At 44.7% G+C, this 18,937-nt stretch overlaps 1 protein-coding gene across 1 annotated transcript; it reads right to left on the bottom strand.

The window, feature by feature from the left end:
- Positions 1–1,395: 1,395 nt before the first annotated feature.
- DCAF7 (DDB1 and CUL4 associated factor 7) lies at positions 1,396–17,789 on the bottom strand. Its single transcript, XM_035347677.1, has 7 exons — positions 17,433–17,789; positions 11,626–11,784; positions 11,280–11,391; positions 10,076–10,194; positions 9,238–9,447; positions 8,531–8,648; positions 1,396–7,958 (listed from the first exon to the last, which is right to left on the bottom strand). The coding sequence occupies exons 1-7, from the start codon at positions 17,568–17,570 to the stop codon at positions 7,786–7,788; spliced, it is 1,029 nt and encodes a 342-aa protein (XP_035203568.1). The 5' UTR covers positions 17,571–17,789; the 3' UTR covers positions 1,396–7,785.
- Between the last annotated feature and the right edge of the window lie 1,148 nt (positions 17,790–18,937).

Raw genomic sequence — 18,937 nt, 5'->3', positions numbered from 1 at the left:
TTTAATTTAGATTGTTAGCAAAGTCAACCAAAGAACAATAATTTGGCTTTACAGTGAATGTTACTTTTCTGTTTTTTACTTTTCTGTTTTAGTTGCTTCCCTACAGAGATGGGGATTTTCTTCTCAGTTGAAAGTTACTAAAAATATGACAGGTAGCGCTTGGCATCTTTGAATTCTGGCATTAAATATTTGCTGCTTATGACTGTCACTTAACATTTCTGCATAAATTGCTTTCAAGCAAATGCAAGTTCAATGCTAATTGAATACATATTGTTATTTACCTCTACAAAGAGGAAAGCACGTTCTCCAAGTGGGAAGCTGATGCAGTATGTCTCAATATTGAAAGCAGTTGCTGCGATTTGGCATACAGAAATTTAAATTTCTTGCCTTCCTCTGCTAGAATGGAAGCTGAGAAACCTTTTTTGGAGAATTCTAAATCACAGATCCAGGAAAAAGAATCTAGGAGGATGTAAATACATTTCTAGGGTAAAGACACAACTCTTAGAGGAAGGCATCTTTTCCAAATATGGATTACTGGAACAAAGTCCATATATAGCTTAAACAGTGCATCTTTATAGGCAACTCCTTCCACTGTGGTCATGAAGCTTAAAAAGCTTTCATTTCAAAGCCAGTATACAAAGAATTAGAGAAGAATCCAAAAGTACACTAGTTTTCAGACAACAGTTTAGTTGAACCAGAGATAATCTAAATACTTACTGAAATCATCAATGCTGCTCACCAAGTTTTAAGGTTAAAAACAGATTTCCAAGTTCTGCTACCCTATTCTCCTCTAGGTCCCAGTTCCAGCAACGACACCAGTGACAGAGCCTGTAAAGAAAATGCCCTTTAACAGAAGTCACCTATACATCAGGCTTAGAAGCTAAATAAGGGCCTAATTGCTTTGACTTCCATTTGCCTGTATTCAAAAAGCCTTAGAGACCAATTATTTGTATTAGAAAATCCCTCTTCCTCTCATCTTAAGTACCAGAAACATGCAGGCAGATAATTACTATTTGTTCTGTAGGGAAGTACTATGCAAGGAAGTCAGAAAACATGAGCACAGACAACACGCGGTACACTTGTTTCAAAAAAAGTAAAAGTAGGTGTACTTTAAATATTAACACTTCTGTTCAAGTTCTCTTATGACTTGCTTCCTAACAACATAATTATTTGGAGCAACCTGTAACTTACTGTAGCTAGAAATATCAAGTTAGTTTCGTTAATTAGTAGGATAAGAGATTAATACATCTCACCAGCTTTGTAAAGCTGAGATAAAGATAAAACAATCACCCTCCCTTCCACAGCAATGAACTTCACGCAGGATACATGAAACCTATTTTAAATATTTCCCTGCTAGTCCCACGGGTACCAGTTTCAATTCACCACACAGTGAACTGCAGTCAATCTACAAATGTTCCATTTTTATTACAAAGTATGAAAGGCAGAAAATACTGTACCTAATACACAGGAGGCTGAAACTTAGAAAGAAGGTTAAAAAATCTGAATAAAACTACATAGGAAGCAGGAAATAGCATAAAAGGATGCAACATTCCACTTACAAGCGACTTCAGAAAATTGCCTTAAAATTTACAGAGTTTCAACAGTATGGTTCCATGACTCAGGTGTTAAAATCCGTTGTAACAAAACCTTTTGCATTTTCTCCATAAAAATAAAGGAGTATAGGGACACTGCAGTTATCCATGTCAACAACATGTCTGTTGAACAGCAGGATACTAGGATTCCTCTAGGACAGTATAGTAGCAAAGTTGCAAATCTCAATATGGAAGGTGGAGAAAAGAAGGACAGAAGTAAAACTACTATTGCTTTAACATATTTTAGTGAGAACAAGAAGTCGGGAGTTTCATATGAATGTTTGTACAATCATGCTACAAAGATTACACCTTCAGGAAATTACCACAACGGGACCGTGAATGGAAAGAGCAGAAGGGAAAAAACACACAAAAGTAAACATCTCCTACTGACTATCGGTAACAAAAATGCTTCGGCGCAACAGATTTAAATTACATTTTACACTGCTAGCGACCCAAGTTTAAAAAAAGGTTCCTTTTAAATAGTAGATTTCATAATTCATATTCACCAGGTTGTCAGAAAAGCAACACATTGCTTCACAGCTGTACTATGACTTTCACTAGTTCTCGCATTTATGCCTTTGTTCAGATTTGACAGATCGATCGTCGTCTCTAATGGAGGAGACTTGAGTCACACATTTTACAGTCGTGAGAGCAAACTCCAAGGGATGTTGACTTGTGGCTATCAATGAGAGCTGGAATATGGGCTTACAGCTACCCTTTGCAGCAATATTTTTCAGGAAACAATCTTTTTGTTAGATTTTCTGAAAAGGAGTAAATTGGATGGAAGTCATACAGATTTTTTTTTTAATGAGTACGAAAATCCTAGCTTGATGCTGAGTATCAAAGGCTGCACAAAAGGCCACGGAGATATATGGCAGACAAAGTTATCTTCTGAAATTAGACAGCAGCGAGCAAGTCTCACAAGTGCCTTTGTCTCTGGAGTCTGCCACGAATGATGAGCATTCAGTAACTGGTGTTTAGCTGCATTTTTAATTACTGCTTTTTAGTGCTGGTGAATGCTGCTGATCAAGAAGAGTTCTGGAAATCTCTTCCTAAAAAGAGTTGGGCATGCTAAATTCCTCTCAATATCCTCAGCAATAAAACATTTCTGACTCTTCTCAGGTAAGTAGGGTGAAATACAGCTGCCTCTCTAAGTAAGCATGAGAAAGTGCTTGTTAAGTGCCACATACAAATAAATCCCTGGATTCTCCGCAAAGATCAAGAGAAACAGGGACACAGTTGACAGCACCTTGCCCATTCCAGAACAGGTTTTGGACGCCTTGTTTTTAATGTCCACTGTACAATAAATACAGGCCTGCTCTGGAATATTGGTCTGACAGCAGGAAGCAGTAAATATGTAGAGATAACCTGTATTAACTGGTAACAGTATGGATGTGAGGTGGCAGGGCCATTTTGCTAACCAGCAATGGGAAGACTAACCATTTCAGTATTTTGTTGGAACTGTAACTCTGCAATCCACTGAGCCTATAGCTTACCCTTGCTGCCATTCATCCTTTTTTTGAGGATGTTCTGAAAGAGACAAAACACCATTAAACGAGGAACTGACAAGCTCAAGAATTCAGGTTGTGTGAATTTACAGACAGCAGCAGCAATTTTTCTATCACAAAAACATTACCCAAAGAATCCAGCTACATCTGTACACCACCAACCTGCCACTGCTGCTGTCAAACAGTAGAAGAGAGATTGCCAAACACTGCCAAGTTCCTAAATAAAGCAAAAAGGGACTCCGGGTGACAAGCTGCGCTAAATTACTTGGGGTGACCTTGCAAGGTTGTGTCTTTCTCTGAATAGAGAGCTTCAGTTTAACATAAACAGTACTGTCAAGTGCTCATGGTTTTGGAGTTTAGTAGAAACAGATGAGGGTCCACTAGATACTGACAGCCATAGCCAGTTGAGGATTTCAGTGACTGTTGTTATTTAATATTTCATACAAAACACAGACAAATGCCTACCGTAAAAAGACTGAGGAAAAGATGACTCTCCTCCTAATCTTACCAAAAATATACTTGTTAAAGTGCCATCTGCAAGAGAACAAAACAGACACACTCAGCTTTCTTAATTTACATTTAAAACAAGCACAAGAGCATCTGTGAATTCCAATATATTGGACTTCTCCCCTCACCTAGTCCCTGGTAGGCAATGATCTATAGTTGAGCCTGATGCAGCTTTCTCACTGCGACACCAGGCAAAAATAGATCCTTTTACTATTATCCAGAACATTCAGGAGAGTAATTACAGCTAAGTTTTGAAAGGATCATTAACTTTGACTTATGAGAGGCAGTGCCTCCCCCTTTTAAGTACATTTCAAGGTTCCACACGGAACAACCTGTATTATCAGTCTCCTGTCACATCGCTCTTTGAAACCACCGTTTCCTTTCTAAATAGATTGTCAAAGCACTCACATCCTTGCCTTTTAAATCCCTGCACACAGAAGTACAAGTCCGGTATACGCAACCTACCGTAGGCCGTTTCATTTAGACAATTAAGGGTTAGCACACAACACGCTAATTCAACATCCAACTTGTATTCTGGATGCTTTCCCCTCACTAACGAGGTATTACACAATTGAAATCTCCTGGTTGAAGCCCATATACTAGCAACCGGTTGCCCACATAATAGTAGAAATCTGTGGAAAGCTTGGTTTAAACGGAACATAACAACCAGACAATAGCATAATATCTGGAATTAATCAACTGGAGTGCTACACAACTACCAAAGCCAGAGAAAAATGACATTTCTGTACCAGAATCAAGGCCTTGCCTGTACCAAAATAGCCTGCGATTTTCTGCTTTTCTAACCTCACTGATGCTCAGACCTTTCCCTTAATGTTACTGCATACTCAAGGGATACAAGGCATTTGAAAGCAGTTGCTCTGCACCCTCCAGCAAGCACAAAATAATCAAGATCAAATGCTGAAGTATTTATATCCATGAACTTTGAAAAAAAATAATGCTTTTGGGGGTTTCATGCCCAACATAATTGAATGTTAAGCCAGTAAAATGTGATAGACTATATCTTCTGATTCACAGGGTACAGTGGCAAGTCTCAGGGTTTTATTTTATCTTGCAAATAAACTTGAACCAGCAAGTAGACTGTTAGCTTGCTGCCACTGTGTCAGCAGGTGCTGACAAAAGGGCACCGAAGTCTCTAACTTCCTCTCTGGATGGAAGTGCCATTTGCACTACAGAACATCTCACCCATGAGGATTTTCATGTCTTTTCTGTCATTAACCTTTCAAGCGACTTCTTTGAAAAGAAGCTATTTTAAGTAGCATCTCCCTGTTCCCAAACAGCCTCTGGTGACTCTGAATGTAATTTCATATGAAGAATGACAACAGATTATGCCCAAAGCAACACGTTATGGACCTAGAAGGTAGCCCAACTGGCTAAACAGAGTTTTATTTAGAATCCACTGCAGTCCACAAAACTCTTTCACTTGCCTTTGAAGAGTTTGGAATGAGAACCCAACACCACAAGAGAACTTCCCTTGGTTTTATGGGTGGAAGGACTGACACTCTAGGTTCACAACAGAATTGTACTCTAACACTAGCAGAAGCTACCCGCTTATTTGACGATTAGCCCCTTCACACGTGCTCTTTTCATCATCTTAGTACAAACAGATTCTATTCCTAGAGAAGCAGGCTGTATTTGTCATTTAGTACAGCCAATGGAGTCTTTTGGTGACTTTATTTTCAACTAAATTAGCTTATGTCTTTTCTTGAAGCACAATTCGACAATTGCAAAAGATTTGTTCTTAAGCTAAGCAGCAGGCACATTCATCCTTTACTCATGCCATCTATTTAAGAATGAGACTTCAAAGCACAGAGGGGACTTCTGGAAGTACTAACGTTACAGGTAGTTCCTGCCATTCCCCAAACCACAAGTTAAATTAAAAGCTTGTCTGGTAACAACTGACTTTGCACTCCAAGCCAAAGTTAAAATCCCTTAGTGACATAGCACATAATATCCACTGTTTGTAATTAAACAGCACATTACAAGTATGTGCACATTTTGATGAGATCCTAAAGCTCTGCATGTAATTATACGCTGCTACTAGGAAAATCCTAATTTTCACTTAATTCTGAGTATTTTCCAATTTAAGATGAAACTCTATTTAAAAAACTTAGAACCCAAGTGTTTGGCTAACATCGTTCTGATACCTAGACCAGATCTGTGGAACACACTACTCTCAGCACCACAGCTAGTGTAGGAAAACTGACCTTCAAGTCAAATGAAGCCTTCTGTCAAAAAATCCCACAACTGCACAGAGAATGCCATTGACAAACCCCGGAGCTTCAACTGTGTTAGTTTCTTGGCTCTGCAATTAAAAGGGGTGATGGAATCTAATGCTGGTTCTAATGAATTGCAAACAAATTCACAAGGCAGTGCTTTTCTGAGCTCAGGTTGAAAAGTAATCTGTGGAAGAATATTTCTCCATGTCCAGAGTGACAAAACTTCATTCTGTTCTGTACTTGACAGCACTTTTGGTGTCAGTTTTACTGTTTCTCAGCAATCTCTTTCCCCAACTTGCCTTTGCTGCATAAACCATCAAAATTCAAGTTTGCCAGCATCCTACAATTTATAATGCTGCCTGTAGTTGTAGGTGAATATACATTAGGTGGAAGGATGATTTTGATAATTTCTGACACTTAGATCAAAACTCAGCCGGTATAGCCTCAGAGCCCAGCTACGGTTGTCACGTCTTCATTGGGAGAGCACTGTGGAACATCGATCTGAATAGCTGTGTTATATTAAGACTTCACTGAAGATTTTTATCTTGCCTAATCCCCTCAGCTTTGATTGCAAAGTATTACTGTAGAGCATTCCACTATTCAAAACAGAAACAGATGCCCCTGGACACATCCCAAAAAGACATGAGGATGACAAGTGCCAAACCATAGCCTCTGTGGCACTGTTTCTTTCATTTGAAACCCATCTTCTGTGCATTACATTAGGGAATTCTTTCTTTCAGAGAAACAGCTTTCATTTGGATAGCAGACCAGCCCTTCCAACTCATCTCCTTGTTCAACAAGACCTGACAGTACAAAGCAAATACATTTAGGAAAAAAAGATTGCTTTGCACTCCTTTTAAGAACTCCCAGGAACATAGGCCAAATGCAAAGAAGCTCCAAGGTACAGGTTAACCACAAAATCTTGGTCATATTATTTGCCAATCAAGCAAGCTACAAAGTGTGAAACCATTTTATTTTGGTTCAGATAGTAAGCCCTCTAAGGGGAAATCATTTCATTGGAAATGTCAATCCAAAGTCCATTACAAATAACATTTTTTGAGAAGTCATTTACCTCAGAGGGAGCTCAAGTCATGCAAGTATCTTCTTTCTGAAACCTATTACCATTCTGTTAGCTAACACAACTGCAGGAGACACACAATAAATTCCGTTATAATTTAAAAATAAGGCCTACCATAGTAGCAACTGCCTCTAGCATCAGAGAAGTGTAAAGAAATTGTGCAACAAGTACTTGTACTTCACAGCACCAGAAAATTCTGCCCAGGTAACCAGGTATTGAGAGCCAAGGCAATAGTTAATTCTGGCAGGCCTTTACTGCCAGGGAGCCTGCAGTGTTATTGTGACTTGTATCAACAAATATATCCTGCTTTGGGCCTGTGGAAGTGGATCACATATCAAAAGTAAGAATTCGGGAGAAAAGCCTTACTCAATAGAAAGTTAGCCCAATATATAAAAAACATACAAATGTTCAAACAGTTGAGAGGCAGCAACAACAGGAATGATAAGGATTCCTGCCAAGGTGGCTGTTAACATCACCGTCTTTCTCCCCACCTTGTTTTGCACTTGCATCTATCGAACTAGTTAGATGTGCTGCCCCAGCTGGCTGACAAACACGTGGACATACGCAGCAACTTAAAGCCTGCAAGCTTATTAACACAGTCAAACAAATATACAGAACTTTAACTGAGGAAAAAAAAAAAAAAAAAGGAAAACCAGAACCCAAAAGGTCCAAGAGGCTCAGCATGTCTCTGTGTTTTAGAGTCTTGGGGACAGGAAACACCTGTCCTTGATTCTTGGAACAGTTTCTTGGAACAGTAGATGCAAAGCAACAACAGATACTGGCCACTTGACTTGTGTTGTTCTTACTTTAGAGGGGAGGGGAAATTATACGGCCTTGCCTCAATTTGGCATGAAGCAGTAATGTTACACTCTCAAAATCTCCAGGCAGTTGTTGTAGCAGATAGCTATCCAGTCTGGCTGAGTTGATGCCCACTGTACATTGTTGATTTCTCCCTCTGCTGTATAGGCCAAGATAGGGTCCTCAATGGCACGAGGCATTTGCTGGATGTCCCAGATGAGAGCCTGATGGTCATCCGCTGCACAAGAAAACAGAACAGGAAGTAGAATCAAAGTGTTACGGGATCTCCCTACATGGCATCTCCCTAAAAGGGGTGTAGCAGAGGCAGCTAGATAGAATATGGCTGTTGCAGTCCAGATAAGAAATCAAGATGGAGACGCAGCGAGTGATGCAGCTGTTCTCCATCAAAACCTGCACACGCCTTTGGATAATTATACTGTGGAGAGTTATCCAGGACAGTTATAAACCAAACAATCAGTGGAACTCCAACTGAAAGCATTTAAGAACTAGCTTGCAAAAAAAAACATTAAGAAGCTTGGAAAGTAAAATAGCTCAGCCAACAAGACGCACAGTTTGGGCACTGTGCTCACTACTGCCACCCAATAAGCAGGTGTCTATTTCCAGAAACTTTTTAGGAAAGGCTTTAATAAAAGGCTTCTAAATCGCTTATAATCTTTAGCAAAAGGCAGTAAGAGAAGTGCATTGACTTTTTGGAAGAAAGGATTTTGCAAATGTAATGAAAAGCTCCCAAGCAGAGATTCACTAACATAGATGGCGAAAGATTGATCTGGAATCTCTTTCCACACCTACCTGCTGTACAAATATGGCAGGAAGAATGAGGCGCCCAAGCAATTCCATTTACACATGCTCTGTGGTTGTTTAACCTGGCAACAGGAGTGCAGGGAACTCTGACATCCAGAATCACAACCTTCAGAAACAAAAAAAAACAACATAGTTAATTTGCATTTTTTATTTTTTCCCCCCAGAAAACAAAAAGATTTGAACTAAGGCTGCAAAGACTTTCCCAAAGGGTGCACCTGGCAAGCACACACTGTTCTCAAAGAATAGTTTCTAGCTGGTCAGCAAATTGCGTGCATCTCAAAAAGAGCCAGGCCTCACCAGGAGGGCTTTTGAGTTATGAAGACATGGCAAATGAATTATGCTTCCTTGAAGCAGCACAGGCGACAAACTAAGGTACATCGCCTTATGCAATGAACTGAGAAAGAACAGGATGACTAAAATGCTTGCATTTATGATTTTATGTGAAAGCTGTTGCCCAACTGGTTCACAGATCCCTCTTAAAAAAATCAGCTGAAATATTTAGGAGCCCCAGAGATCTCCAAGTTTATAATGCCAGTTACCTAGACTCCTACTGAAATCACTACAGTAAGAAGTGGTCCTTAATCATGCTCCACAAAATTTTTGAAGGAAGAGGGCAATGTTGTTAAGAAATTAAGGGCCAAGCAACCTCCCAAAAATCACAGCCAGTAGCACCCCCAGGAGAGCTAGTGCCTCACCTCCATGCCATCCATGGCCATTGTAGCAAGATAGTTGGGATCCTGCTTGTTCCAGCAAAGACGCAGCAATGGATGGTGCTGTGGGTCTTCGTAAATTATGGTGCTGTGTTCCAGATGACGGAGATCGAACATCCTCACCGAGCCATCTGCACCAACTGAAGCGAACATATCTCTTCCACCACCTGCACGGCTAAATGCTATGTCATACACCTGCTCGGCACCAGGGCAAAGAGAAAAACACAACCTCAGTTTTAGTGAGCCTCCTAATTCACAGTAAAATGGATTTTCCATATGAATAACAGAACTAACAGTGACATTTTCTGTTAAATGCTTGAGCTTCCGAGCTAGTTTTAAAGTCACTACATTTGCCAAAGGGAGGGGAAAAAACAACAACTAGTCATGTCATTACAGGATTATTCACTGAAACTGAACATATTTGTTTTCCAGACTCAGATTTTGTTAAAATGAAAGAATCCTGTAAGCTGTTTATTGCCTTTGATATGCAGTTGATTGCAATTCTAGTTTGATGCTTTATCTCATTTTTCTAAAACATTCTAGAGCATAATCTAGTAAGACAAACATATTCTCAAACCCAGATTTTATGATGGGTAAACAGAGCAGTTCTGGTAGCCAACAGTACAGCTTTAATCAGTTTGCAATGTATAAAACCTCTATGCCTTAGCTATAACTAATGTATATCAAAGCCAAAAATCTTGAATTTTAGATACATTTTTGGATAATCAGATTTCTCAAAAAAAAAAAAAACAAAGAAAAGCCCTTTTCCTTTTCTGCTGCTTTAAAAATATGCAATGTACACAACCCCAAAAAAAGCCATCACCTCTTTGTCATGCGCAATAAGCTGGGTCTTAACGTGGCCAGAGACCAGATTTACTCTTCCAAGAACCTGTCCTGTCTCCAGACCCCAGATAGTGCAGGTCGTGTCAATACTAGAAGTACCTGAAACAAAAAGGCTTCTGTTAGCAAAATGAATATTCTTAATAAGATAATTTGTGAGAATTTTGCTAATGACTTACTCCATTAGTGTAATAGCCTCTGACATCTACAGATCAGAATAGCTACAAGAGCAGCATACAATTAAAGTCAAGAATGTCAACCAGCCAGCAGTCTGCTGTGCATTTAAATGACCCAAACCTTTTAGCTGCAGAAAGTCTTTCACACAGGAATAAAGTGTAAATAGCTCATGTCTGCTTCAATCTATGCAGAAGCCTGATGCAGCTCTGGGATGAACTTCCCCATCCTTTAAGTCTCATGCACATGTCAAAACCAAAGCCTAATCCTAGAACTGCAATAGCACATCGTTATTAACTGATTGCTTCTGTGGACTGAAGGTGGGGCTAGCAGTAAAGCTCTTAATATAGGAGCAGTGCAACACAGAAAAAATAAATCATGTAGGAAATAATTACTAAGACACATTATCAGTGTTAATCTCTGGGCAAATCCCCCTGACACGAACGGCTGTCCTCTGCTGGAAAACAAACCTCTGCTGAATCAGTCATCATGGATTGACAATTTGTCCCAAAGGCTAAAATTAAGCCTGATGCATTCAGCCCCCTTGTCCAACTGATTTAAGGGCTCCTGCCTTTACTTCTGCAACTGAAATGATTTTATGAAATAAAAAGTTTTCTAACCACTCCAGAACACACTGAATAAGTCACAGGAGTTCACATCCACTTTTACTCAGCACTGGAACACCAGCTCCCCAGCCCTGAAGGCTGATAGCTCCTATCTGCAAGGTAGGAACAGCTGAGGCAGCAAAGGAATGCCCCTAACCCAACCTCAGCGACCCGCTCTGTACTGGAGAGGCCACCTTTCAATACAAAAGTCTCCACGAGCTGTCTTTTTTTTTTTTTTTTTGAAACCCAAGACAATGGCAGTTTCTCTGACGTACAAATTTGTCCGCTTGTTAGTTACCAGAGTGCTGAGTGCAGTGACAGCAGCCAGGCACATCTGGGTTTTCACCAGACTGAATTCAGAAGCGTGTCTTTTTCATGCCAAAAACCGCAGCGTTTTGTCAGTCTCACCTAGAAGGTACGGATCCACTTCATTCCAATCAAACGATGTTAGTGGAGCACAGAAATCAGAGTTCTTGTTATTGTTCAGCAAACACTCCAGCCGGGTCTCTGTTTCACCCACCTTTAGAAAAAGCAAAACATCTGACTGAAACAGAAACATCACACGACTCGTTCCACTTGTACTTCCAACACAGGGTGCTAATCCCGGGTTTCTTTCCCTCAGCTTTACAACCTAAATGTCTGGAAAACACAATCACCACCTCTATCTTCAACCAGGTGATTAAAACAGCAAAAATGAGATAAATATGCAGCAGCTAGTAGCAGAGTTGTCTCCCCCCAGGGAGGATTTACTCACTCTCCACACACGCAGGTAGTCGCCGCTGGTTGCCAACAGGTCTGGGTAGACTCCCTTGGTGTCTGGGATCCACATAAGCTTCGTGGTAGGGTAGGGGTGATCAAAAGTGTTCCTGCAAATGAACTCCGAGCTCTCTTCATCCAAACCAACGAGCTGCACCTGTAAGAAACCGTATTTAAAAGGAAGCATTTTTATCAGAATAATCATTTACAATTAGTGCATTAGGACAGCGTATTTCAGAGGGATGCCTTCTGGGACCTCAAGGACAATTACAAAGGACCATCATGGCAATGGAATGAGAAATCTTCAAAGCTGTGCGTACATGCCCAGCTGGGAAGCAAAGCGACGTACACATCCTCACCACAGCGCTGTACTTTGAAGGCACGATCTTAGGTGAAGCAAAATCCAAGCCTAAGGGACTAAAGCCCACCCTCCTCCTTCACACACTGCAACAGATCACACCAGCTAACTGTCGAGCTGTTCTCAGTGTCACATCAGCTAACACAGCCTGCCACAACCGCACCAAAGGAGAACACAGATTGATCCCACCTGGTGTCAGAAAGTAAAGAGAATTCAAACTTGAAAAAAAAAGGAGGGGGAAGAGAAAACATTGACAAAATTATTCAAGTGTTTTGTGTGAGAAGACCAAGAAAGCGGGCCTGCTGGAAGATTTTAAGTAGCTTATCTCCAAATTAGTTTTTTTTTTGTTGTTTGTTTCTTCCCACAGCAGTGTGATAAAGGGACGGGCAGACAAGAAGCTATCTCCACATAGCTTGGTCATGACAACACCTGAAGTAATGCTCGCAGTCCCAGACATTATGTTATTAGAAAAATATTGACATGTCAGAAAGCGCTCAGAGAACAATATGGTGCTGGGAGGATGTGTTTACCTAGCAGTGCCTACAAGACCTAAACAGGATGAGAGCCCCACTGTGCTAAACGCTGCTTGAACACAAACACTGCGAGGACAACTCACTGCAAGCAGTTTGTAAGCTGCTCACAGTAGGAACTTCCTAATACTTTCCACACTGCAGCTTCCTCCTGGAAACGGTGGCTTAATGGACTTACTCTAAGATGTTTATCTGGACAATTCCTACATATTCTGGCATATGTAATTCAGTTAATGAACTACACATTTAAAGTAGGCTGGAAATCACCATATTTCCCCCCAGACACACACCACCACCCCTCCACAGTCCTTCAGACCTTAAACTGAACCATCATCACCAATTAGGAGTCCATTTAGAGACACTCCTAACAAATGCAACCCTTGCCACTTGTCAAATTGAAGATCCATCCTTCCCACCCTGTAACAGACCCCAGGAGACATCAAAACAAGCCTCTAAAACCAGGCCACATCTGCCTTGCACTCCCCTCACTGCATCTACTCCACACCCCACCATGAACCAGCCCCGAATCTCCCGGTCTTCCAAAACGATTGACAAAAAAAAGCTCTCTGACTCCTTTAGGGATCAGAAATGCTAAGCGGATTTCACAGAGGAAGCAAATTGTCCTTGGTCCCAGAAAATCTTGTGGCAAGGTCAGAATCAGAAGACAAATGACTTCTAATCATTTCTTTCCCTTTGCTTATGCTGTTTGCAGCTCAACGTGAGGGCATTAAGCCCGTACAAAGCAATCAACGTTCCCCAACCAGCAGCAGATCTCAGACAGCACAGGACTCGCTTTCCTGGTGTGAACTGACAGATCCCTGCGCTGTATAATCACGTTTAACCCCTCAGATCCGCAGAAAAAGCAGTGACTACGTAGCAAGCCAACCCCTTGGTGATCTTTGACGTTTTTCAGTGCAGGCCAGGTTGGAGAACAAAAAGCCCACCAAGGACACAAGATCTCCTGGCACCTGCAGAGGAGCAGGTGTCTGCCGCTGATTGTCAGACCCGGCAGCAGCCCGGGGTAATTCTGAGCAGGAGGCACTGGTCAGCCCAGAGACAGGAGCAGAAAATACTGCTGGAGAAGCTCTGTTCTCTCCTAGCTCAGCATATTCAGAGTTCTGACTCTTCTCTTTGGACCCGATCACACGCAGCGACTACAGAATCCCTCCGTCCATCCTCTTGGTGCAGGCTGCAGGGAACGATGGAGTTATTTTCAGGATGCTGCCTGTACGAGAGCCCCGTCTCTCCCTCCTGCAAGCAAGGTGAGATTTGCTGCTGTCAACTGCTGCACGAAGCAGTGCCTGAAGCCTAGACCAGAAAAGCCTGAGGAGATGCTAAAACCAAAGCAATCGTCAGGCAGGAGACGAGCTGAACCATTCTGCATCTACCTGTAACTCATCCTGGTGGGAAAATGAGGACAAGGGGGTTCAACCTCCATTAGCTTTGCAATTACGCTACGATGGCAGCCAGGAATGCTACATAATTATTTTATTTCTCCCACAGATCTAGATATGCTGCAATCGGCCATGTGTTCTGTCTCAGTCCAAGCCTTTATTTACCTGAGGCTCATTTGCAACACCGCATCCGAGCAAACAAGTGCCTTCCAGCAGCATTCATTAACTTCCCCCAGATTCCCCCTTCAACGTGATGCGAAAGAAGAATGACGTTTCACAATTATTAAGGGTCAGACACAATCAGACAGATCTCACGGCGCTGTTTGATCTTCTAACACGTGATCAACTTGTCTTTGCAACCCTAAACCTTACAGAAAAGGGAACAACGCAGCTCTCTGGTAAAGCAACCACCCGGAACACTCCCTGATTTGAGGCACCGTGCAGGAGAAGGCAGCAGTCTGGGATATGCGCGGCCACAACCTGTCCGTCTGCTCCAGCGACGGGAGCGAGCAGCACACAGCACCATCTCCTCCTGCTTTCTCCAGCAGATTTCACCTCTCTCTTACAGGCACGTCCTGCAACCAGCCTTCCTGCTGCTTTCCACAGATCATTTCTGATCCCTGAAGCCATGGTCAGGAGCCCGCATCTGCCTCCCGTCGTGCCAGCGATCCGCGAGACGTTCTAAAGCCTAACAGCATTTTGCTAATCCAAGGCGTTCAGGAAAAGCCAGCCCAAATAATTTTAGCTCTTCCCACTGGAGAGAAGTCATCTGTCTTCTTGTACCAGGGAACCGATCAGTGCAGGTGTAGGAGCTGAACCAGAACTCCCCGGGGGTTCAGAGAGATCCTGGCAATCAGCTTCCTCCTGTGCCCTGCAGCTTGTTAGTAGTGGGGGAGTGACAGCGGTTAGAAGAGTCTGGGAATTGGGGACAGCAGGAGACTGGGGGTTTGCAGTCAGTAGAATTGAATCCCCCCCAAATTAGAGGTGTGAAGATACCTTTTGTACATGTAACGGCAAGTACTTGGAGAGCTGGTAATTACTACAGAAATGGAAACTCCCTGAAATGAAGGAGACAAGAATCTGTCCTCTTCCTTTCCCCGCAATTCCAACCCCAGCAGAAACTGCTGCTACAACGAACGCTTGGTGCATTAAATCTTTTTAAAAACACCTTGAAAAATATAAATAAAACAGGAGAGTAACAGGGAAAAGACATATTCACCTATTTGGTTACTTTTTCAGCAATTGCTATTCCAATCTGGGCTTTGGTGTATTAGGGGGAAGGAAGAAGACGGTTATTTAGAACAGAACACCACAACAACAGGAACAGAAACGTTTGGTGCTTGTCAAAAACCTCCAAAGACATCTGAGCGCAAAGAGAAAGTTGAAATGAAAGTGAGTTTTCGTTAGCCTTTTAATTGGTTCCACCTGCGAGCGTATTTTGATGTCAGAATTGGCAACGTAAAACATCTCAACCGTGCAGGGTGACTTCAGCAAGAGGACAAAGCTTCCACACGTGCCTAAAAAGTCTTAAAATTTCCAGTTATCTCAGAACTCAGGTTGAAAAACAACTGCTCTAAGCATGACATCATGGACTACTTAACACACCTTCAGTTCTTTCCCTGTGTTACCTCAGTTTTACCACTCCCACGGACAGAGGCTGGAGCTGAGAGAACTCGTGGCTAGCGTGCACCCAGCACGACCAACAGGGTCTGTCCTAGAGCTCCCAGTCTGGAGCCCGAAGCCGTTCCCCGAGGGTCTGAGCATCCTCTGAAAGTTTCAGCAAAGTGCTGAGAGTCTCAGAGAGACACCACAAAGAGTGCGCAAATAACTGAGCGCTCCCAAGCTCCCTCTGGTCTCCAAAGCAAAGACACCACCACTCTGAGCTATAACAACACTTGGATTTATCCAGGAGGGCTCTACTCATTATCACCTACCTGCAGCAGAAAACTGTACTGAAAGCACCTTAAAAAAACAAAACCCCCACCCCTCACCACACACAAAAAAACAGCACCTTTTATATCATGGCAAAGCACCTCGACAAAGCAAAGGCCGCGATTCCCTGCATTATTGCACAAAGTTAATTTCTAATCACACATTTGCTTTCCTTCTATGACAGCCAGACTGGCAGCTCATCCTCGTACGATTACTTTCCTGCTATTCACACCACGCTGCATAAATACGGAACGAGGTGCTTATAGGGACTGGAGTCAACAGAATTCTGAGTCCTGAATCTCTGAGGTCAGGAGAAGCTCTGGGGAATATTTACAGACAGCGGTGATTTACGTAGTCCTACACAGCTTCTGTCTGCAACAACTAAGTGTAAAGGATAAAAAAAAAGTGGCTGACTCAACTGCCTTCATGGTTGAAGCCTGAACTGAAAAGCAGACTTGATAACGCTGCAATTGGGAACAATAATCCCTCGGGAATGACCCAAACTGAAAAACACCAGAAAATGTCCCTCGTTAGCCAACTCTACCGCTTCTAAACAAGAAAAAAATATCACAAGTTGATGATTTGGCCTTTAAACAAACAGAAAGCTTTTTAGCTCAGGGAGCTGCAATCCCCAGCACCCCGATGGTGCTCAGCAGCAGGAGGACACAATTCATTCGTAGCCGGACCAGTGGCCGGACTACAGCGTGCTCTGTGAGCATGTCAGGGCTGCTGCAGGTGCAGTGATTCAACCACTGCCAGAGACGTCACCTTGCCTTACCATCACATCTCCTGGCATCCTTGCCCAAAGCCCTGTCCCCAACACCAACTTTTGTCCTTATTTTCTCCATTAGGCCGCTCTGCAAAGCTACAAACACAAAGCTCTGTCTGCAACACCTTTGGTTTCACACAACTTTCTGGATGCTCTATAACTGGGTTTATTTCCTCATCTCTCCCCTGCTTGTATGCATTCGTCACCCCAGACAAGTGCATTAAAGGCCCTTGCGGAACGAAGGGTGAAACGTTTGAAGAGATGAACCCGTCTCTTCTACCTGCGCGAGGCTCCCTGCTTCGATCTGGAAGGGATGCTGAGGATACAACCACACCATTGCTCTCAGAGACAAGTGAAGGCACTGAGGGATCACAGACTCGTGAGAAACCCACCACAACAGCCTTACCCAAGGAGAAGGAACAACGAGAAACGTGTAACGCTTCTGACAAAGCCTCAACCCAGCTCGCACACTCCCAGACTTGAGCCCTGGCCGAAAACTTTGCGCACAAAAGCCGGGCGCGCCGAGGGGGGCTGAGGGCCGTGGGAAGACCTCTCTGCGAGCAGCAGCAGCACCCCCAGCACCCCCACCCCGACTCCCCAGCACCCCAAACCCCGCAAGGAAGGGCCCAACGGGGGGGGGGAGGGCACCCAGGGGAGGCCCCGCCTGGCTCCCACAGAGCCGGGGCCGAAGCAGCGGCACCCCCACAGCCCCCTCACCCGCGGGGGTGGTGCCTGGGGCGGGAGGGGGAGACCCCAACCCCCCCCTCCCCCCCGCCAGGAGGGGGATACCGAGCCCCTTGGGGGGGCCGTGCCCGCGCCCACCTTGTTGTTGTACTCCTCCACGAAGCTGCCCAGCGCCAGGCGGAACCGTTTGTCCGGCCGCACGCTCCAGTTCATGGCGTACACGGTCCATGGCGCCTCGTACTTGTAGATCTCCTTCCGCTTGCCGTGCAGAGACATGGCGGGGCCGAGGGGCGACGGGACGGGGCCTGGGACCGGGACCCCAGGCTGGGCTGGGCCCTGCTGAAGGGAAGGGGCCGGGGAAGGGCCCGGGGCAGGCGCTGGGCCCGGCCGAGGAGGCGGCGGGGAGCGGGGGAGGCCGCGGCGCCCCCAGGCCCGGCCTCAGACGCCCGGCGGCGGCCGGTTGGGATTCGGGCCCCTCACACAACGGGAGCGGAAGCCGCGCACGGAGGCCCGCCCTCTGCGCTTCGGGTTGGGCGCCTCTGTTGTCAATTAGCGCGGCGGTTGGCTATTGGGTGAAATCCACGTCCGTTTGGCGCTGCGCGGTATTCTATTGGTTAGTTTGCCCTTCCCTTGCCGGGAGAACCTACCGCGGAGGTTGATCCCGCCTTAGAAGGAGGCCACGCTCGTTCTCGGCATCGCATTGGCTGCTAGGGATAGCAGTGGCGTGAGGCGGGCTCTTGAGCCCCTATTGACAGCCGATTGGCTGGCAGCGCTGTCTGTCACCCCAGCCCGAGGACCGCTTTGGGCGCTCCCTGCTGTCGCGAGTTCGAATCCCGTCTCCGCCGAGAGGCGGGCGGGGGGTGGGCTGGCCTGCAATTAGCTGGAGTTTAATTACGGGGCTTTACTTCCAGTAATACCAAGCAGCTGTGCTGTGCGCCGGCTTCCCAGGAAGCTCCTGCCTGGAGCCGGGCAGCCTGGGGCACAGTGCCTGTCTTGAGCCCCTCATGTGGTGGGGACCCAGCACAGGGTGCGGGTGCTCCCTTGGGTGCTCCCCAGGTGCTCAGGAGGCTTCTGGAGCATGGCAGGGAGCAAAGGTGCCCAACTGCTGCGAGCCCAAAGCTGAGCTGGCCTGGCTACAGATGGTGGCTTTGTGACCAGGGCCTGGCAAAAAGCAGGCTGGGAGCAGCCCCCATGGCAGCGATCGGTGTGGGAGGCAGGTCTGAACCCTGGGCCCTGCCTGCGGAGGAAGCCTGCCTTCCTCAGGGGGTGCACGTTGGGTTCCAGGTAGTGCTACGTTATCCTGAAGTCCCCCTTGCACCAAGGGCTCCTGGTGCGATCTCTGCCTGAGGTGTGTTTGCTGTATCGTTTCACACACGCACGATCAGCAGCATGCTGGTAAAAGTCAAAGAGCTTTTCCCAGTTGTTGCTGAGACTGAGCTGCATCCTGCTGGGAAGGAATTGCCCAGCAAAGTCCCACCAGTCCTTGATCTGCAGGGTGTGCAAGTGGGCTCCGTTAGCCCTGCACTCCCTGGAAAAGAAGAGCTGTGTGATTTCACCACAACCTTTTCAGGGATCTTTACAGATCAGCATCTTCCTCTGTACTGCCAGGGGTGAATTTACATATACTCCCAACAAACACAGCT

This window comes from Oxyura jamaicensis, chromosome 27 (assembly GCF_011077185.1).
Source record: "Oxyura jamaicensis isolate SHBP4307 breed ruddy duck chromosome 27, BPBGC_Ojam_1.0, whole genome shotgun sequence".
Taxonomy (NCBI): Eukaryota; Metazoa; Chordata; class Aves; order Anseriformes; family Anatidae; genus Oxyura; species Oxyura jamaicensis.
The sequence above is the reverse complement of the archived record's forward strand: the minus strand, read 5'-3'. Positions and strand labels throughout refer to the sequence as shown.

Coding starts and splice junctions, on each gene's coding strand:
- DCAF7 (XM_035347677.1), bottom strand. CDS start 17,570: ATGTCTCTGCACGGCAAGCGGAAGGAGATCTACAAGTACGAGGCGCCA. Junction 10,195..11,279: donor AGTGGATCCGTACCTTCTAG/GTGAGACTGACA, acceptor TTTTTGTTTCAG/GTACTTCTAGTATTGACACG. Junction 7,959..8,530: donor CTGCCATATTTGTACAGCAG/GTAGGTGTGGAA, acceptor TTTCTTGTGCAG/CGGATGACCATCAGGCTCTC.